This window comes from Poeciliopsis prolifica, unplaced genomic scaffold (genome assembly GCF_027474105.1).
Source record: "Poeciliopsis prolifica strain line A6 unplaced genomic scaffold, Auburn_PproV2 SCAFFOLD035, whole genome shotgun sequence".
In the NCBI taxonomy this organism is placed as follows: domain Eukaryota; kingdom Metazoa; phylum Chordata; class Actinopteri; order Cyprinodontiformes; family Poeciliidae; genus Poeciliopsis; species Poeciliopsis prolifica.
Window position 1 is genome coordinate 2194361 of NW_026562410.1, and position 22594 is coordinate 2216954.

At 38.4% G+C, this 22594-nt stretch overlaps 1 protein-coding gene across 1 annotated transcript in view; it reads right to left on the reverse strand.

Moving 5' to 3' along the window:
- lamc3 (laminin, gamma 3) overlaps nt 1-22594 on the reverse strand; it is a 115518-nt gene that overhangs the window by 29671 nt on the left and 63253 nt on the right. Inside the window, exons 10-12 of the mRNA XM_055052666.1 lie at nt 18812-19010; nt 9751-9860; nt 5835-6062 (exon numbers count right to left, since the gene is read on the reverse strand). Of these exons, the coding sequence (XP_054908641.1) occupies nt 5835-6062; nt 9751-9860; nt 18812-19010 (537 nt within the window). The remainder of the gene's footprint in view (nt 1-5834; nt 6063-9750; nt 9861-18811; nt 19011-22594) is intronic.

Sequence of the window (22594 nt, forward strand, 5' to 3'; positions counted from 1 at the left end):
TGTATCCAGGGAACATCAAAGCTAAGAAAAGAAAAAAATCTTAAATACACTTATTAGAAGAAGAAGAGTTTTTATTTATATAGCATTTTTTAGCTACACGGGAGTTCAGTGATGTATTAGGTCCCCCTTTGCTGCCAATCAAACAGAGTAAAGTAAATTATGTGGGCACCACTAGACTTCTGAAAATCTGTCGTGGCATCTGGCAACATATTTGCAGCAAATATTTTATGTTCTACATGGATCAGACCTATTTGTCCAGCGATTCTCAAAAATTGGCTAATGGGACTGAGATACACTAGTTCAACTCCTTAAGCTACTTCTTAATCACTGTTGCTTATTAGCAGGGAACATTCACTTCAGTTCTACTCAAACTTACTTTATGAATCTTGAAGTGGAATTGAATGTTGTTGAAACTCAAGTCAGACTTTCTTTAGAGTCACTGTAGTTTATAATCAGTGCTGGCAGGAGGATTCTCCTGTAGTGTTTTGTCTTAACGTCTTTGACTCTATTGTGGTAAAATTGCCTACCGCAGCAGCTGTGGAAAGGAAAAAAAAACTCCTCTACAACAGGTCTATATATTGTTGCTGTCTGCGCTTTCAGGGGTCAGTATGCACACAAGTAGTCTACAGCTCTGCACCTGTATGTGCTGAGGAATGCAAAGGACGACGCGTTTTGACACCTGTCTATCCGAACTACAATTAATGTCTTTAGTAAGTTCCACTACAATAGCTTGTCTTTTACGTGGGTCAGCCTTTGTTACACACATGCATCCAGCTCTCCTGCCAGTTCTCCCCATTTACCTCCTTGGCCCATTTTAAAAGATATTAATCCCAGATCAGGAATTCCCCAGAGGAGCTGCGGCTTTAGAGATGATCTCATCCAATCATCTCCACATCCCAATAAAACTCACTCAAATCCATAAATTTGAGTGCTGTGGACTCGCAAGGATAAAGCATGACATGTGAGGCGGCCCTAGCCCTCGACATGTTCGAGTCCTGGCCAGATAACTGTTGCTACACTTCATACTCCTTTCTTATAACCCACTTTCCAGTTTTATAACTGCTACAAGGCCACTAGTACAGAATATACACAAAGAAAAAAAATCCATACATTTTAAAAGCAAGGCCACTTGAACCATGAGAACACAGAGTTATCGCTGCCCAATAGACGCCTGTAAAAATAATTTCTATTCACATTGCTTTTTTGTTCTCTGGAAAATTGCTTTTGATGATAAATACAAAAACAAGCAGAAAAATAAAAACATCAACAATAGTGATAGTTATATTAGGAATAAAATAATATTCAGTGCAAAGTAGCCTATAATTTCTTTGTTGGGGGCAGAGGAAAATTCTGGATAATGGATAGGGGCCGCTGGCCCAAAACAGGTTGAGAAACTGATCTAAATTATTGTTTATTCACTCTGCTACCAGAAGAAAAAATTAACCATTCAGATTTTCCACATTGTGAAATATAGTGTGCATGCGAATCTTTAAAATAGGGACACTGGTGAGTTTGGAAATTACTTAAGAGGTGAAAAATTACACAGTCTTTTCTTACCAAATGTGTCTGACAAAGCTTTCAGTGCCTCTGCATAACATGCCTGAACCAGACCAGCATGACTGTAATATCAGATTGTGAGCCATTATTACATTGAAACGTATGAAAACACACCATACCATCTACCTTTCATTTGTGAATCACAATTCTGTTCAAGATATAGGTATAAGTGGCTAAAAAGAAAGATCAGAAGTTGCTACCATGAATGCCAGAAACTTTGACGAAAAAATGTACGTATGGCCTGGCCAGCAGGGGAGACATTATCCTCACCAATAAGATGAAAACTACACAAATTCTTCCTATGAAGATGTCCACTGTGTGTGTTGTTCACTACATACAGAAGTTTTTGTTTACACAAGATGAAACTCTTCAGGCCTCATTTAAATGGAGGTTGAATGAAATAGCCAGACTCCAATACTCCTTCAGCTCTCTCAACCTTTTTCTTTGAGCTATGGCTGCTTTATCATTAGTTTGTAGGAATAGTTTTAGGGAAGCCTTTCATTTTTATCTTGCTTGTGCAGCCCAACAATCCTGCCATGTTCAAACACAGGACCTTTTGAATTTTCCATCAGTTATAAGCATCTGAATAACTGACTGTAATAACATAAAAGTCAGAACAATGTTTATGTTTTGAAATTATAGGTACATTTTCTTTTGACCTTTTAGCAGTTCATCTAATTTGTTTTCATTCCTGATTTTTCTTTTTGCAATTGGCAACTGTACTAAAGCTAATTATAATCCATATTTCCTTTTTCTGTATTTTGATTTCCATAAGAATGCTTTCCATTTGGGGTATTCAACCTGAGTCCTGGATATCTACTGTCCTGCAGGTTTAGATGCATTCCAGCTCCAATACAGCTGAATCCCACTACTGAATAACCTCTTCAGCACGCCACCACATTTGGCAATGTGGTGGCGTGCTAACAAGCTATTTATTTGATTCAGGCATATTGGATCAGGGTTGTATCTGAAACCTCCTGGACAGTAGATTGAAGTCTATGGTAGACCACCATAGTTCTGTGTTGCTTTCAGCTCATTTTTAAACCTGGTAAGTTCTGTTACAAGAACGATAAAAGCTTTAATTTTAGTCTACTTAAACACACAATACTTAATGAAATGTCCTCAGATTTTATGTGTAAACTGCACCTGGACTGTCCCATGAAACAGTTCTGGCAACTGCATCTAGAGAGTTCAGACAAAAACTGACAGCGAAAAAACTGCAATACAAAGGAAATATGCTTTTCAAAGACGGGAAGACATAAAGGCTTTGGAAGCTTGAGAGAGCGCTGCACAGAAGGAAGCCAAGGACGCACAAAACAAAGTCAAGGTGACAAGGGAGAACAGGTGCAGTCGAAAGGATGTAGAATACAACAAGACACACATAAAGAGTCTGATGAAGAAGAAAATGCACAGAAAATAAAAGTGTCTATGTGTGAAAGACAGAGAGAGAAAGAGCAGGGGACATTGAGATTGAGAAGAGAGAAAAGATACACAAGAAATCTGCAAGCAATTTAGACGTCATTAGCCAAGAGGTGGCTAACAAGTCTAATTAGGGAAGAGTCAGGCAGCCAGTGACACCAGACTCGCTTCCAGACCTCGGTCATATTAAACCTGCACACAGGGCCACACACACAAGACACAGTCCCTCTGCCAAAGCCGTGCAACATCTCTTAACTGGGTCAGATCACTGAGACTTTAAGCAGGAGGGCAGAAGGGGGGGAAGATGGCTATAAGGAGAAGTGAAAGATTGAGGAAAGATAAAAGCTGGAGGGTGGGACCTCGGAAAGGATGGTTGTCTGCTCAAGTGAGATGGAGAGAGCTGTTTGAGGCAGTGAGAGTGATAAAGCGAGGGAATGGAAAGATGCGCAGATGTATAAATAACCGCATGGCGGTTGGCTTGTTTACAAAGCCAACAGCTGTTGTTTTACTTCTGTCATTTACGGGACGTTGCATTTAGAGGTGAAAAAGAGAGATACCACTGATGCTGATATTATCGCCTTTAAACATGCCAGGTACATTAAACCCAAATTCCTAGTGCTTCTGTTGTCCTGGTGGAGATTAGTATGTGTGAAATCAGATTATTGCTGTACTGGTGTAGCTTTTCAGCTCCCACTTGAGTAATAGCTTGCACAAGCTCCTGGGGGATGACTGAGTTAGATTTCCTTAAAGCGATGATGCCCGACTGTCAGACAGAGAAATGCATTAGTAAAACAGTTTGCTTTCTTTCTTCCCACTCACTCTAAGCAGCAGAGAAATAAAATCTTGCATTAGCGTGACGATCCAACATCTCATGTAACAGTTTACTTAAAAAGGATTCATCTTGTACCTAACTTAGATCAGCATTTTAATTCCACAAAAACAAAATTAAAAACATGCACCACTCTCCTCCTGTTTTTCATGAAGCCACAAAGCCATACTGAGCACAGACTTTTGAACGTCTGGGCTTTGGATTCAGCCTGTAAAAGAGCTTGTTTATGTCCAGGCTCCAGTAAGTTGCAAAGCAATCTAAAGTTAAAGAGAAAAGTTGATGCTACGGCTCCCATGGAATATAAAGGTTTCTGAAAACACACAGAAGTGCTGGTTCTGATTTACTTTTCCTCTCAAAAGACCACTTCAGGGGTGGTATAGAGAATTGAAGCGGCAGATCACAAACAAAAAGGCAGAAGACAATGCTGGGAAAGCTCATATATTCTGACTTTTACGTCCTCACGAGACCCTGGCTCCAAAATATGCTGAATTGTGTATCTTAAATAATCCATCTTGTGTGTGATGTTGCAAAGCACACCACAGGTACCGGTGATACAATGAAAATGCAACAACGTGTACTTCATATTTTCATTTTATTACACTGAGAGACAGACCTCTGATGTTAAGAGTCTATATCGATTAAGTTATCAGCTTCAATGTTATTTAGAGCTGAAGTTGTCCAGCACTTACTCAGACATAAACATTTAAAAGGCTTGCTCCAGCTTGATGGAGGGAAAGATCTGTCTTATTACCACCATTAACATTTGCTTAATTGTTTGAAAAGTGACTTGTTTTCTATATATCCAAGACATTACTCTGTAGAACTTCCTTTTACTGCAATTTCCAGTTACAAGTCTTTTGTGATATGCTTCACCCAGATTTGCACATCTGGCTCTGTTACATTGGATTTAAAGCAGAGGCGTCAAACTCCAGTCCTCAAAGGCTGCTGTCCTGCAGTTTTTAGACGTGCCACAGGTACAAAACACTGGGATGAAATGGCTTAATTACTTCCTTCTTGTATAGGCAAGTTCTCCAGAGCCTTGCTATTGACCTAATTATCCTATTCAGGTGCGGTGCAGCAGAGGCACATCTAAAAGTTGCAGGCAGTGGCCCTCTAGGACTGGAGCTTGACAGATTTCTGACATTTAGATCTGAACTCTCATGATGTGCTCTGGGTTTATGTGCAGTGTTAGTTGTCAGTCATGCATAGTGTGGGCCCCCCAAAAAATCAATCAAACACCTACATCAGTAGTAGAACACAAGGTTTTCCAAGAAAACATTGGTGGGTGGGATCACTGTTGATTTTTCACAAAATAAGTGCAAACCAGAGAAATTGTAATACACCAGTACAGATTCAACAAAAACAAAGTCCGTAAAGTGATTGCAAATGAAGATTTGGTCCTCGAATATGCCATTTTCAACATGGGTTTCGCTGCATTGAAAACAGGCATTATTTGCACATTATGGTTAAAATCCTCCTGATTTCTACATAATGCAGCCACTGCAAAAAGTACATAAATAAAAAAAGAAATAGCCTGCTACAGATACTGTAGCCGTTGCCTAAAAGCTCTATTCATTGACACCTCTAACTAATTGAGAGGAAACAATTGTTTCTTTGTATTTTTCCCATTTATGCCTGCTTTGTTTATTCAGTTTGTGAAGAGAAGCAATTTTTATTCAAAGGTCATGCAATGCTCATTTAATGGTTGGTGTATGTTTTTTTAGAAACATACACAAAACATTAACATACCTAGACATGGTAGCAAAAGGTAAAAATCCAGAAGATATTGTATGAAATGTCACCACAGTTTTCATCTAAGAGGATCTTATTTTGGCAACATTACTTCTTTGTCATGTTAACTATGCATATAATTAAATAGCGTTTCATTTCTTTTTGGACTTTTGACGTTTTAAGTTTGACATAAAATAAAAACAAATTTGGGACCAGAATTACAATAAATTAGCTATGTTCATGTACGATATGTGAGCTATAATGCTTTAAAGGTTCAGTGAGCACTCTAACTTTTCACCTGTTTCTGGATGACATGTTCCATGCTGGTGGCAGCTGCACGGCACACATGTCGAGAAAGGCCCTCTGCCGGGGTCTTCTCTGGTGAATCCCGGGGCGCACCGCTCACAAAACTCGCCCTCAAAGCCTCGAGGGCATGAGCAAGCTTCTACCCACGGAGCGGGAGCACCAGCTGGACTGGAGAAGCTGGAAGCGGAGGTCAGAGTTACCCCCGCAAGCTGTGATGTGTCTGGAGAGAGAGGAATAGGAAAGTGGGATGGGATTAGTCATAAACAAAAAAACGTTGCATTGGTAGTTGTAACTGGTACGTAAATTATTTTTTTTTAGAAGGACAATCAAGTTTGCAAAGTACGTGCCTCTATGTGGGATTCTGTTTGAAACACTGTTAAACGGATTCTGTTTGAAACACTGTTAAACCCATATTTCCGCATTGTGTCATGTTGTGTTCATTAGGATTTTATCTGACAAGCTAATCCAAAAATTATTTAGAACTGTAAGAAAAATTGTACATGCTTTTCAAAAATGTGCTTAAACAAGAAAACTAATGGTCTGCTGTTTACTCTGAGCATCCAGATTAAAATACAAAAAAAAAAAAAAATGCTACCAATTGTTGCCTAATTGCTAATTTGTAAACATATGTAATTTTTCTCCCACTTCATAATTATGCACTGCTTTGTTTTTTGTTGGTTCCTTCTTAGAACAGTCCTTCCATTTCCTCAGCCAGTTTTTTGTCTATGTTGTTCAGACAAGAATATGCAGAAAGAAAAGGAAAAAAAAAAAAACACATTCATCCTCCCACATGTAACTGGACGCCACACCTAATTTTCTCTCCAGCGCAAGTACACATATGCCTGTGTGAGCCCACACGCAAAAAGTCATTTAGTTGATCTTTGATATTGCAAATGGGGAAAAAATGGAAAAAAAAAAAGAAAAAAGGTGTTTCGGCAGAGAGTGACATGAGAAAATGGAGACGGGAGACCATGTGAAGGAATGTCAAACATGCAGGTCCCTCTGGGGGTTTCGACATCCCTCTCTCCTCTAATGAATAGTGATGGGGGCAGGCCATCCTGAACTGAAACCAGCGGACTCCGCTTTGGTTTCAGAGCAGAAGCCACAAAATTACTTTTGGTCCTCTCGTGTCTATTTCTGCGTTTCCTCTCCCCATCTCTGTGATTAAACACATAACTGGATGGCTACACAGACAGATATCAAGCATGAATGAGATGCCGCATAATGATCAGTGAGAGGTGAGAAATGTGCGAGTACTGGAGTAGGAGGACGGACCCGGGATTTTAACAAGCCACAATCCCGCCGCTCTTTCAACAGTGATGAAACCTACTTCATTTGCACCTCAGAGGGATAACAAGTACGTGAGCCTGTCCTCCTCCCAATCCCCCGATGTGCCTTAGCCTTCACCCTCTGCTCTCCACTTGCTCCCCATGTCTCTTAGCTCATTCAGCACAGGGGATATCTGCAATTAAAACATTTTTCAGGCACCAAAGTCTATATTTATGTTAATTGAAAGCTTTTCATTTGTAGTCACACTGCGCTGGTTGTCTCCATCAATCTGTTATTTCAAAGAAGCCTTGTCAAAGCTGTCGAGATTTTTACTTCACATTAAAAGGCTGGCGGACTGTTAAGGTACCTGAACATTAAGCCATTAAACCGCTGATTTCTCTTAAACATTCAATATAGCCACACACTGACAGGGACTTACTTTAGTGGTAGAGAATATAAAGTGACTACGAGATTTTTGCTTTTGGACGAGTTGGGTTTTTTTTTTTTTTGGCAGAGAGAATTTCAAAAAGCCAAATCTGACTGGAGATTTGAAGTCTCTCCTCAAAGCCTGTGGCAATGAGACATATTTGGGACTGCTTAAGAATGACTAAGACAAATCAATATCTAAGTTTTTCCCCACTGTACAGTACAAGGGAGATGGCACAGGGACATGGTGGATACAGCGAACAGTTTCATGGAATATGTGTAACTTGTGCCTCTGTTTGTTTGCGCACAAACGTCTGTAGCACTGTTTGTTTGCGTGTAGGAGTGGGTGTTGTGCTGCCTGCTTGGAACAACTAATTAAAATGGTGCAAGAAAATGTTAGCGAGCTGGTAGTTTGGGCCAGCTGTTCTTTTCTTCTTGCTGCTCTAATCCGTCATAGTGCCTCTCAGATCCTGCTTGTTCATTACAGCACACTATCAGAAAGTTGCGTCACGTCGAGGAAAAAAAAAAAAAAAAAAAGGTGGATGTCAAGAACATGTGATAAAGGAGCGGGTAATACATTTCTAGCTTTTCTGGAAAGGCAGGCATTTCAAAGCCAAGCTGCTCTCTGAGCACTGTGACAATGTCAAGGAAGCTCCCTTCGGTGTTGCCTATTTTATTTGTGGTACATTTCTTTTTCCAAACAGAACTTTTCTATGCAGAAGTGACACAATCACAGTCAGTTTGTTGACATATTCAGCGAGTATTCACCTTCCTCTACCATGTCTTTTTTTTTTATAGATGACAAGAGACAAATGTAGAAACTTTTACTGGTGTTTGCATGTGTCGTTTTTGCTCTATTCAAAGTAGCCCTTCCTGATGCCACACCAATTCCAACAGGTTTTCTTAATTACTTGTGCCTGCATTGAAAAAGTTTTGAAACACACTTTACTTGCGAGAAGAATCGTCGGCATAAAGTGGTGTAGTGTGCCGCGAGAGAGAAGTGGAAGAAAGATAAAGCACCACAAAAACTAAACATGTAGGTCTTTTCTGTAGAGAAATTTAGAAGAAGGTGAAGGTGTCTGTGAGTGCAGTCTACCTTCAGAATCAAAAGGCAAGTAGAAACTGGGAGAAAGTTTTGACAGGATATCCGGTATCAGACAGAAAGCCACAATAGTCTACGAAGAAAAACGTCTGTGCATCAACAACTGAGGAGAATTAAAGAAATACAGCTTCAGGCACACTTCAGTTGTGGCAACTGCTTCAAGCTGCAGCAAGAAATTCATAGCTAAGATATCAGGGGCAAAAAAAAAAAAAAAGATTAACATTGATTGTTGTGATGGACTCATCTCAAAATTACAAATTTTGATTCAGCTAGCCAAATTTTTGTTCTCTGTAAAGATGGCTAAATAATTGACACAGTGACAAACATGGAGGAGGAAGCATAATAGTTTATGATGGTTTGCTGGATCCAGTATTGGTGACGAGAACAGGCACCCTGAACCATATCGGCTTTTGCATTTGGTTCCCTCTGTTGTTTGTCACCAAATATAAGTTCAAGTTATACCAGATGCACCTTGGGAAAAAAACTGAGAATTGTTTGTGACTTTGAAATCATGGACTAATCAGAAAACTCAACCAGACTTAAAACCTGGTGAGTTGGTTAGTGGTGAACTGGACAGGAGAGTGAAAGCAAAGCGATGTAGAAGTGACACATTAATAGAAACTTTTGCAACATAATTTATAGAATATTTGATATTCATTGCAGAAAAAACACGACAAGTCTGTTCAACTGACAGTGATTAATTTGGTGAATCAAACATTTAGAATACATTTTACTTCATGAATGAGTTCCAGTTTTTCCCATTTGTGTTATGTTTTTATTTCAGGCTTTGGACCCAAAGGTAATTATTCCTGATACTAAATAAATGTGTGTTGAACTGCTGAATTCAAAGAAAGTAAAAAAAAAAATACAACAAAAATAAAAACAAAATTAGTGACATGTATTCTAGCAGTTAGGAAATAATAATTTGGGTCATTCTAATTGACCTAAAATACATTTGGTCTTATTTAACTTTGGATGGTGACAACAACCCAAAAAAAGTGTATTTTTTTATTTAGTAAATGTAACATATCTGGTTTCAGCTATAACTGATTAAGGTATTGTGTCTAATACAGTGATCTTATGGCACTCACAAACAGAAATGCCCACTTACAGTTGTGTCCCCCAGCATTGCTGATTTTAAGAGCCGTCAGGTTGTGAAGGAGGCGCTGGAACTCAAAGGCAGACAGATGAGGCCTGAAACTCGCCTCATATTCATGGAGCCTGTGAAATGAGCAGACAGGTGACATCAGTTACTGTAAATTTGTACAACACATGCACAAGCTGTGATTAAACACCTGAATGGATGCACAGTAGCAGTGCAATCGTAGCACACAGAGGTAATTTGCATTGTCATTTGAAGTGTCATTTATTGCTTTCCACAACGACACAGACAGAAAACTCTCAGCTATCTATGCGATTTTCATTGTTTCTGCTATGTACTATATAAAGCACAACTAGCAGATGTACAGGGAGCACCAGAAAAAAAATGTAAATGTGCTGACTTCAACATATATTCAGGGTCTTGATCACTGAGCTTTGCCATATGCTGAAAGATTTTTTGCAAAGCCCTTCAGCACAGCTGACATCTGCCTGTTTTACTCCGAGTCTTGCATCAGTTCCATCTCGATGACAGGTGCTGTGTCAGCTCCTCAGAGCTGATCTCAGAACGTAAAAAAAAAAAAAAACAACTCTCATTTATTTTCCATAGTTCTAAGAAAGCAAGCCTGTATATTTTAAGCTATTCATTATAAAATCTGAGGATACCTTAAAAACAGCATAACCAGAGATTGTTAGTATTGTGTTACTAGTTTCTGTAAACCCTTTATTAGTTTCAAGTGTTGAGTAAAGTAAGGGAATACAATTGTAAGAAAAAAGTAATTAGACTATTGTTGCTTTCCCACAAGGAGATTGCATTATGAAATAGTTTGATTTTTTGTCTTATGTTGTGAACGTCATATGGCAGCCAGATGTTGAACAGTGGTAACTAGATCAACAATAGATAACACTGAGTGTGGGAAAGAGTACAGTTGCTTGGAAAAATGTCATCGGCATTTCTGGATTCATTCAGCAAAACTACTTACAGTGGGTAGCATATGGAGAAAGTTTACTAAACTAAGAGCCACAATAGTTTGTAAAAATATTACTCAACAGCAATAAAACTACTCCTAAAATTTTTCTATAAAGTTACTCATGTAAATGTAACTTGTTATCCACCTTTCAGAGTAAGCAACAAGCAGAAACAGAACTGTAAGTGTGCACTGCAGATATCATTTTTTTAATGTAGCATATTTAAATAAAGCAGAATGTGTGATTTAGACATACATATGGTGTAAATTTATACACTTGAAAGCTCTTGCGATTAAATCACAGACATTTGAGCGACATAAAATGAAAAACAGATTTCCATGTTAAATATTTAAGTGGTAACAGAAAGAATTCATGTGTAATCAAAAGACTTATGCAAAATAGCTTGTTTTACATGCTTTTTTAAAACCACTGTCATTGTAACTTTTACAACTATGAGTCCTGTGGATGTATAATGCTATAACACTGTATTTGCTGCAAAACACAAACTTCATGAAATAAAAGCAGACTTAAATCAAAAACACGGACCGTGCAAGTGAAGTCAAGAGTTAAAACTTAACTCTGTATCAGCCAAGAATTTTATGTTGGTTTTAAATGGCCTCTGTTTCATTAGGTCAATTGTTCTCAGCCAAACACCACTTCATTTTCAAAATGACTTATTTTGTGCATGGACTCGTTCTCATCACTTGTATTTACAGTGGGCGTGCCTGTGTGTGTGTGTGTGTGTGTGTGTTCGGCTGTCCACAGTCTCTTGATGCGGCCAGTCGTCGTTCCCTGCCCTGACGTGGAAGGACATTAATAAAAAGAGGCAATTACAAACTGGGCCTCAAAGCCACGGTAATGGAGCTGGTCAGGCAGTGATAAGCAGAGTGTGCATGAAAGTGAACAAACTCCCGATGATGCTTTCCCCTATGGAGTGTCACTGTCCCTTTTAATCAGTGGCGAGGCGAGCGCAGAGAGCCAAACAGTAATTGAGGCAGTTCTACAGAGGATCATAAGCAAAAATAAATAAAAGCAAAGATGGAAGCAGACACTGAAACCCCCTTAGTAGCATCCGGAGGATGATGTGTCAGACTGAGATGCAAGTGAGAAACTATAACATCCAAAACATAAACATGTCGCTGGTGTAGAGTAAAAACACCTTCATATTTGCATAAATATGCCACTGGTGTGAAGACATTGTTAGCAAAGAAAGGACTCCATTTCATTTGCATTGAAGATTGCTTTTAAAATAACAATTGAAACATGAGGCAAAATGTAAAAAAAAAATAAAAATCTTCACTCTCTCATTTGCTATATCTAAATTTGTGTTGCGTGTTTTTGTATTTCCAGTAACACCCGCCAACAGCCAGTTGTAATTCATAGTTATGCACCACGCATTTGCTGCAACATGCCACATAAATAATGATCACTAGGATAAAACTGAATACATGGTTAAATCTGAAGTAATGAACTGCATAATTTTCATCCTTTTGGCTGTTTAATTAACATCATTTGTCTTCATAAAGTCGATCGGTTGCATTTTTTTTTGCTTTGTATTCTATCCTCACACTGAAACGTGAATTGCAGCTGTAACTGTACCACAGCCTTAGGTGTCAAATAAGAACATTATCCATAATGGGCATATTTAAGATTATCTTTGGCTTTAAAGTTGCAGATTATCACATGTAGAAATAATTCAGAGGCGTCCATTTACAGGTATTGAGGTACGGTATGTTACTGTTGCAACTTACTGAGAAAGTGTACCACAATAATTTAATGTAGCACGAAAATAAAAGTGATTTACTCTGTACTGATTCATTTACCAAAAGGTTATGTGTATACATTTGCATTTTATAATCTATTAATATGTGATAGATAATGTGATCCATCAGTGATATAGAAAGCAAAAAAGCACTAACTTTTATTGCCAGCATGTTATCCTTTTCCTAAGAAATACACATTTAGGATTTCCTAGATTTGACTGAAATGCATCTTATCTAAGAAATTTTTATGATCAGCCCAGTAACATGAATATTTTTGATACTTTCTATGACATTATGATACAGTAAACACAATGTTTAATATTCTCTTGTAAAAGCAGTGCTCCCGACGCCAAAAGCAACATTTTCATAGTTCATAGTTACTACATCAAAAACAAATGTGCTTTTTAATGCTGGCTTGTAGTCTTCCCATAACTTTTACTATGTCCACTCACCTTGGACAAAATTACTCCCCCAACCCCCTTTGTTAAGCAAGAAGTTGATGTTTTGTTAATATTGCTAAACATAATCCTTAATCAAATTTGTAGATTTTCCAAAAATAAACGAGCCACAATGAACCAAGTTCCGTCTCTGCTTCATGAACTCTGATTCCTGCTGCAAAGAGCCTTGCAGTTCTCATAGACATCTATAAATGTAATTTCCTGGAAGCCCTTTGGCATCTACACCAGCAAAGAGCTGATTAGTACCGACTTAATAAAGCAGTTTGTAAAGAATAGGTTTATTTTTTCCAGCTGCTTCAGGCACCGACGTATATTTACATGCTGCGAATGTACACTCGTACATTGCTACCAGAAAGGCAATAAAACTCCCACACCCACTCAATTCAAGTGAAGAAAAAAATGAACAGAGAACATGAGAGAGATGAGTGGATACTACGTTTTAAAAAACAACATTCACCTCCACCTCTCATCAATTCCCCTCACATGAATCTCTGAGCATTCATATATTCCTCAGCCATCCGATTCTAAAATGATCTCTGCATCAGGTGGGAACACAAAGCCACTTTACAGGTTATCACATTTACCATCCATGAATGCAGATGCTGCCAGTCAGGAGAGAGATGAGGAGTGTGTGCGCGTGTATGGGTGTGTGTGTGCTCAAACTCATGTTTATTTATGCCTCCCTCCTCATGCTTTTTATCAAAACACTCAGAAACACATATTTCCATTTTCAAAACATGATTAATTTTAATGCCTGTTCTCCATCTGATTTCAGGGAATCAAAAATGTAAAAAAAAAAAAAAAAAAAAAAAAAACTCAAATAAATAAACAAACCTGTGCATGACACGGGGCAAAAAAAAAGAGAAATTAGCAAAATACAACAAAACTATGCATCATCGTGGTGGTAAACGAAAAGCTGCATGTGAAGATGAGCAGCAACTTTCTTGGGAAAAGTTTAATGGATGCTGTCTTGACGCATTGGGTGCATTTCAGAGGGAGAGGCAGTATGTTCTTTTCGCCAGGGCTCTGGGAAGAAAGGGAGCAGTCATTACTGGTGCAAAGACACCACAGTGAGGCTAGGAAATATTGGAAGTGACAAAGTCTAACCGGGATCCCCTTGAGAAACTGGGTCCTCTGATGGCCGAAGAAACTGTATGTCTTTTTAGGTTTGAGGTCTTTCACTGTTTTCCCACTGCTTCTGAATACCATATAATTACACACACCAACCAAACAGCAGATAAATCAAGAGACATACTCTGGTGAATTGTAATGCCACATAGGTGCAAATCTATCAGTGTAAAGAACGTTGTGTTAAAAAATGATCAAGGATAATTAATATTAGAACCGCAAACCTGTTAGTAGCAGAATATTGCTAAAAAATTAAAACATGGTGACAAATGTGCAATATGAAGAAGAATTAGTAACATTAACTGTATGTCAATTCTGCTTTCCACTGTGTACATTCACTGTTTCACAGCATTTGGGATTCACAAAACAGTATTTCTCATCAATGGAATGAGTGATTTCATATGACTAATTTATCTGAACTGGTTATGAATAAATGATTATGAACTATCAATTGTGCCATGCAAAAGTTGTGACACATTTTGATACAACTAAAGACTTTCATGTATTCTTTTGGAACTTAACCAACACAAAGTTGTGCATCGTAAGAAAGTAGTTGGAAAAATGTTAATGGTTTTCAAATGTGTTGACAAAAAACAGAAATGCGTCAGATGCATCTGGGCAACAAGCCACTTTTAAATATCCAATGAACTTTAGCTGATTAAAGCTGAGGTTCATTGAAAGGCTTTGAGCAAGAAGAGATTACCTCTTCTTACCTCTTCTTAAAACTTATCAAGAGATGATCATTCACTTACACTGACAAGCTGGGCACGAACAGCTTTTACCAGAAGACAAGCCAGAAGTTATCTGCAATATGTTTTTGTAAAACAAATATGAAGAAATGCATTATTTTTCTCCTAATTATGCACTTCCAAATACGTTATGTCAACAATTGTTGTTAAAATGTGAAACAAAAAGGTAAAAAGCATAAAAAATATACAGTTTATAAATTGCAAATACCTCCTGAAATATCTAACACAGGTCTGGCTTATGGTCCTTTTCTCCATGCTGGTACTGGTACAAGTCTCTCTGCATCTCTTCTCCACCACATAATGGCAGCTGAACTGGACATTTTTACCTTTACCAAAAGAAAAAAAAAACTATTTCAACCAGGCTGACAATTCTCCTGTCAAGTTCTGTTTTTAACAACTACAAACACCTTCGTCGGTGCAAGGCTCCTGTCTGAACTGCCAACAATCACCGTGGGATTCTCTACACCGTGCAGCCTTCATTACGACCCTCGAGCTGAAACAGCAGGTTTCCGCGTTGCAACATTCATCAATCAGTCGTTTCCTTGTTCAAGATTCTGTCCGGCTTCCTTCTACCTGCTGTAACCATTGCCCACTGAACACAGCGCAGCTTTTCCTCACGAAACAAAAACTACATACTCATCACGCTGGGAGGTTTGGTAACTTTTCCTCAAATTTCACACACTTTAACATGTTTGTTTTCTAGTGTGTTTTCCAGCAGCCAACAGGTAGCTGTCCATTATTACAGAGACTTCAGAAGAGGGATCCCAGAGGTATTAGGGGGCTATAAAGGACTGTTTCTATCCAGGAGACTGAAACGTCGTCTGTCAGGCACAAAGAAAATATTACACCGCTGCATAACAAGGGCACTATCCATGTGGACTCTTCAGTTCTATTAGACAATTTGCTTTGTTTCAAATAAAACCTAAACAAACAAAGAAAATGAAAACCTCGCTTAGGGAGTAAAATGATGCATGGAAGGTTAAGTTGGTCCAAGGCTGCTGAGGACGACAATTAAGACAAAACATAGGGAGAATAGGAGACAAGTTGCAACAAACAGAGTAAAGGGGGAGCAGAGTGGGATGAGAAGGATTATTGGGCGGCGGATCTCCCAGCCGAGTGGAGGAAAAAGAAACAAAAATAGAGCGAATAACTTGAGCCTGTTTTTGGAAGAGGCTCATTGTGGGGGACCCGACCACCTGCAGCCACTCGTCGAGGTCGACAAGCCTAACGAGATCTCTCTGCGACTGATTAGCCTGCCTATCCCCCACAGGCTGTCACACCGGGCTCACCTCTTCAGCACCGCTACGCCTTGGTGTGCCAGCCGCTTCTGCCTCCGCGCTGACCACTTTATCCCGAGAGGGGCCAACAGGGAGTCTTGTTAGATAGAAAGACAGCGCGAGGAGAGCGGCAGGAAGTCTGATGTGAGATGAAGGAGCCAATAAAATAAAAATGTTCAGCAAAGAAAGTAACCAATTCACAAGTCCACACTCACGCACGAAGGTCAATGGAGGACTGAACTTATTTGAGAGAAAAATAAACATCTGAGGCCAGTTCCTTACAAATGTTGACTAATTAGTTATGTAAAAGCATAACTAACTTTTCCATAAGAAAGGTTTTTTACAATATTTTAAAAATCTGATATAACTATTTTTAGCAAGGTATGTACCCAGATAATACAATTTTCATTCCTCTATCATATAAGAGTGGAAAAACTTTGGAGACTGGGTGAAGTTTCTAATTCTCTTCAGGATTTGGATTTTGCTTTATTGTGTTTTTATTTGTATCATGATAAACGACAAGGATTTCAAAAGTCTACAAACTTTTGTCACGAGTTAAGAGTTAAGAGACGAGTTAAGTCATCACAAACCAAGGGTTTAACTCGTCCTTTCTCAACTGTTTCAGCTTCAGTTTTTTACCAGGCACCCAATGGCTTTGGATTAAATCTGTCGTATTTCAATCAGTCTCCACCTAAGTAGGGAACTCCAGATTCATCTGAAGAATAGAAGCAGCAGATCGTAATACAGACACATCCACATTTCACTCCTTAAATGTTCTTGGCCATTTTTCTGGGAGCATTACTGCAGTCAGAGTGCACGGTTCGGACACAAAAATCTTAGCAGCACATGAACATCCTCAGAGAGTCCTAGAGGAGCTTAGTATGCTGGCACAGATGATGAATTTTATGTCACACAGGCTTCGCAGTGAACGGGCAGTACAGCAGACTCAGAGGCAGGAATTAGGCACTTTAGCATCCTGGAGACTCAGCCTAAATTTAATAACCTGGAACCAGACATCTGTTCCAAAGAATTTTAAAAACTTTTTTTTTTAATAACTTCCAAATACAATATTGTATTAACCATTATTGTTATTTGTAAATATGGAGACACTCTTTATTACAACTAGAAAACTGAAAATGACATGGATAGTGATATAAGAAAAAAATATACATATAGGAAGGCAGGTAGTTTTATAACTTCTTCATTTTAATATTCTATAAAATGCTCCATGTAATTAGGGCAGGGAATATTAGTCAGAAAAAGAGACCACATATGTTGTTCCCAATCACAAATGTAGTACTGCAACAGGAAGACGTGAAAAAAGAAAATACTCTCTTTTTCTGCATCATGACAAATGTGCTTGATTTTGATTGTTGGATTGTCTTAATCACAACATCCACCCTGTGATTATTGGAGCATTCACACAAGTCCTGTGCCTTCATATTTGGCAGGTCGGAATTCATTAAGATCCCAAATGTTTGCCTCAGACTGACTGAACACAACATGTTTATAAATTCCCTCTGAATTTATATATAGACATGTACTTTTTTCATTTTTTTTATTTTGCAAAATACGATCTGATGCCTGCAGAACCAAGTGCCTGTCTAAACGTAGGAGGATACTTTATGCATTATGCAGTAAGAGAGTGAGTGAAACCACTCAGTTATGTGAAGCTGCAACTGTTAAAAGCAAACTGTTGCTCTGGGTCAGAGACGTTTTAACTTAGACACATAAAAATACAGATAAAATGTTTAATTCAAAATCCAAACTACTGAATTAAAAACCAAAAGATAAATAAACCAAGTCAAATCCTACAGAGATACCGGAAAGAGCTGCAACAACTAGCTAATCACACCCTTTTTAATGAATCCCCTCTCATGACACATTTATAATATGTTTACCAACAAGGAGGAAGGTCGCTAGTGTAAGGTAACATGAGTAAAAGCAACGTGGAATAGTTTTATGTATATAATAAAATATGCAAAAAAAAAAAAAACAGTAACATTGATGTGCTATGTAAATATCTTATCTTTATAATTGTTGATTTTTCTTTCAATTTCTCGATTAGTTTTAAGTTCTAATTTTGAATATAAAAAAACAAAAACAAAAACATTTTGACTCATTCAAAGGTGGCCTCGGTGGTTTGCTTTAGAACATTGTCTCGCTGCATGACCCAACCTCATATACTCTGAAGACTCTTTAATTAACACCTTTCAGTTGAAATGTACAACTTTTATTTATCATGAACCGTATCTCCTTTCCAATTATTAGTCTGGTGTGACTGTAGCTCTCTTTCTGTATTGTCCTTGGACTTTCAATGCCTCCGCTAAAGGCATAACATGTATAAATGGATATGTGCTGCAGCTCTTTACCTGGCAGGTCTACATGACAGCCAGCAGATGAAGGAGCCGACTCATTACCACATTTTCACCCTGGCATTCAGCTGGGATTGTGACAGCAATGTCAATGTGGGTGAATACTAATCCTAACATGTTTGTCCTAAAAGGCCAGTGTTCTGCGGGCGCTAAATATAATGTTGCAGAGAACAACTCAGACAGAGGGGGAGCTACACAGACACGGAGGACAAACAAACATCCTTACATCCGGGCTATGCATTGTGTGTTTCCCTGAGAAAAAAAAAAATAAATAAATACATTGAAAACAGCAGTAGCTATAAACAACGTGTGCACACAGCTGCAAACTGACAGCCTGACGCCTGCCTGCTCCTACCTGACACTGAAGGAGCGCCGTGGGGTGAGGCTGGGGTCGACATCTGGCAGTGGCTGGTAGGAAAGGTCTGCTGACAGGGCTGTTCCAGATCCTTGGAGCAGCAGTGTGACGCGGTCAGGGAGCAGCTCAGAGGTTTCAGAGGTGAAGGTGATGGAGAGGAGCTGGCCGTAGCTGTTGACTTGGTGACCCAGGAATTTCTCTGGTTGGAAGGAAAATGAAGGACGGATGTTAGGAAGTAGAGTCAAGTGAGTTTCATAATTAAAGTCTGAGCCGGTCTGCTCAAGTATAAACACAGATTTGTGTACAAGCTTGTTGTGGTGAGAGCCGACACAGTATATAACACACAAAGTCCACCTGCAAGTCATTTTATCACAGTATTAATCTGGCTGTTCCGTAAACAAAGCATCATGGAGGCAAAGGGACACGCAGCTGTGGAAAAGCTTAAAGAAGGGCTATGTTACAAAACAATATGAGTTTTTGAGCGTCTCATGGAGAACTAGTCATAATCTAAAAATTACCAAGACGTTGCCATCCACCTACACTGACGGATCAGGATATAAAAGCAATAATGCAGTCTTACGGCTCTAGAGAAGCTGCAGAGATCTATCGACAGGACGACTATCAGTCTCATCCCAAATTTGGAACTCATGAGAAAAAAAAAAAAAAAGGAGGCCATTATTGAAAATCCTTTCAAATAGTTTACTTCCACAAAAGCATTTCCTAATTTTTGTGTTAATGCATCACAAGCTTCCATTATTATATTTCCAGAGAATTTTGGTGATGCCAAAATCTGGTATTATAGCTGGTTTCATTTTATGCAAAACGTCCCATATTATTACAACTTAGCAGATACTGAGTAAACAGCTGCTATGATATAATTGTTGCCATTTAGTGGTCTGGTCAGATGAAACTAAAATTGAACAGCTTGAACAAAATCCTTTGCAAGGTGAGAATATTTCACTAGACGTCACTCAGAACAAACCATCTAACATTCTGTGAAGCAAGGTGGTGGCAGCATCAAGGTATGGGCCAGACAGAGACGCTGATCACAGTTGATGGACGATAAAGGATGTTGAATACAGAGGATTTCTGACAGGAAGTCCATAAGAGACCTTTTCGTGAGACAGTAATCCAAAACATATAACCAGAGTCAAACCATAATGTTTTGTATCTCTAATTATATTGACACATGGGGTAAGTGTTTAAGAGAAGCCCAATGCCACACTTTTTTGGAAGTGTTTTAGAATACTTTCCGTTCAGCTTTACAATTATAAACTATGTTAATGTAGATGGAGGACAGAATGCATTTGGAAGGCTCAGCCAGATGTTTTGGCTTTTTTGCTCATAAGATGAGAAACAGGGTGCTGCTTATAAAGCTCACAAGAAGAATTTGTGCAATTATATATTAGCGCATTTTTGCTTGGTCACAATAAATTAAAGACACCCTCAGACATTTCTACCACAAGACACCAATTTCCCACACTTAAAGCAGCCTAAACACAGAGAAGCAGTGTTTTTCTGTCTGAGTCTGAGGAATGCAGTCCAAATCCCCCTCCGTTAAAGGAATATGCGACATGTAAACAGTTTACTGAAAGTCTTACATCAGTCACAACACAACTGATCTGGTTTTCAAAGAACATAAAGTAAAAAAAAAAGAAATGCAAGATTACTTCCTGGATTCTTTTTTTTTCTTCTTCCTTTTATTATTTTACAAATTCAAAATAAAATGCAAAAGCTTCCAAGACATGTGTTGTTGTCACATTGAGTTGTAAGTCAGCCGTCAGACTCGTCAACACCCCTGCTGGCAAGTATGACAGCATGTGAATGCTATTCGTTGGGCGCTCATAGTTATTCTGTTCTTGTTTGAAGGATTTCATTCTTTTCTTTTTCATCCAAAAGGCTTTTAGTGCTGACAGATTCTAAGAAATTTGACATATTCATCTTCACCTTTATTCCATTCTTCCATCTCTCACATGTCGTGCACGTCTAAAGCATGAATAATCCACCTCCGTGCTTAACAGCTGGTGACATATACTTTAATGTAAGCGTTTATCTAAACATAGCAATGCTCATCAGCACTGTAAATATTAATCGTAGTCTGCAATCCTCCAGGGTCCCCAAAAATGATGTCAATTTCCATAATTGGTACATCAAAATGTTTCACATTCTAATGTAATAAAAATAACAGCTTTTTAAAAATGTTCTGAATCCAAACTCAGTGACATTTTTATACGTTTTCATTTTGCTTTAAGGTGAAAAGAAATGTGTTAAACATCGCCTTTAAATCAAAGTGATTCGATGCTTTTGTCATTATATAAGTGACATCAATGTAAAATGAATATATTTCTAATTTGTTTCAAGATCAAATAGACTTTGAACATCTACCTTCAATAAGCTTAGAATGATTCTTATGAGAAAATCAAAAGTCTCAAAAAGTATGCATCCCATTAATAAGTTACTGACACCATTAGCAATTTTCAGTAATAAAAATACATTTATGCTTAAAAACTATAAACCCCAAAAGTCCATTGAATAAAGACTGATGACCAACGATTATGACTTCATAGCTTTGTAAAAGCATGATGTGGTGGATCTTTTTTCAAGAAGTGAGTATACAGTGCAATCCTTGAACAAAATTCACTTGAACAAGATTCACCTCCTGCAATGCATGAGCATACAGCCAGAAACACAGCAAACTGGTTTAGACAAAAGCATTCTGATGTCTCAATGCTCCAACATACTTCATCAAAAGTGCCAAAATCTGCTCTTGTTGATTGGAAAACGTGACAAAAATTTCTCAACACCAGGCCCAGATCAAAATATTTCAATAGAGCTCTGTGTGAGGTGTTGTGTGAGTTGTTGGAAGGATTGTCTCCCAGTTGGTTTGTGCAGTATATAAAAGGTGTGTACAAATACAAACAAATTGAGACCGCAAATTGTGCGTCGAGTGTTAGGCTTCCGATGAAGCCTTAGTCAAATGGGGAATCCGTGGAAAGGCGTTTGTAAGGATTTGGCTGCTTATTAAAATGCCTTTGAAACAATTAGAGCGAATTAACTGCAACAAAAATAAATAAATAAGTTGCTCAATGAGGGTTATAAGAACCAAAATTACTAACCCCAATGTACTATTAGGATAATTAAACATACTATAAAACCCAGGCGTCTTCAAATCCTGTGTCCTCAAATTTTAAGATGTAACAAACGTATTTCTGACCTAATTTTTGAAAATGTTGCCATCATAACCTGCAGTTTTTTAAAGTTTGTTAATATGTAGTAGATCTGATAAAATATGTTTTTTATTAGTATTTCTTGCTTATATCAAGAAAGCAATTTTTAATAAACATTTTTTCTTTTGCAAAAGACAACTTCATATTCAACTCATTTCTCCGCATCCTTTATTTGCTCTTTAAAAATTTATAAAAATGTTCATACAATAACACAAGGCTACCATTCTCTACCAGATGTGGTTAAGCGAGAGGGAAAAATGACAGGTTGCACGCTTGGATGCCATCTTGTTTTTGTGCGTAATCGTGTGTGAAGTACATCCTGAGCTCCTCGGGGGCTTAAGAGGGCTTTGGAATTGAGTGGGTGATTTTGCTTGTGAGGGGTCTGTCGCATCATTCAGAGCAATTCAGCTGTCTGATCAGCCAATATCTGTTCAACCAGGAGTCAGCTTATATTTTTCGTGCGGTGCCCTTGCGTGGGCCCCCTCTCATTGGCAGCCACACTGATGAATGTTTTTATCTCAACTGCTATTTAAATTGACTTTCTGATACTCTGAAA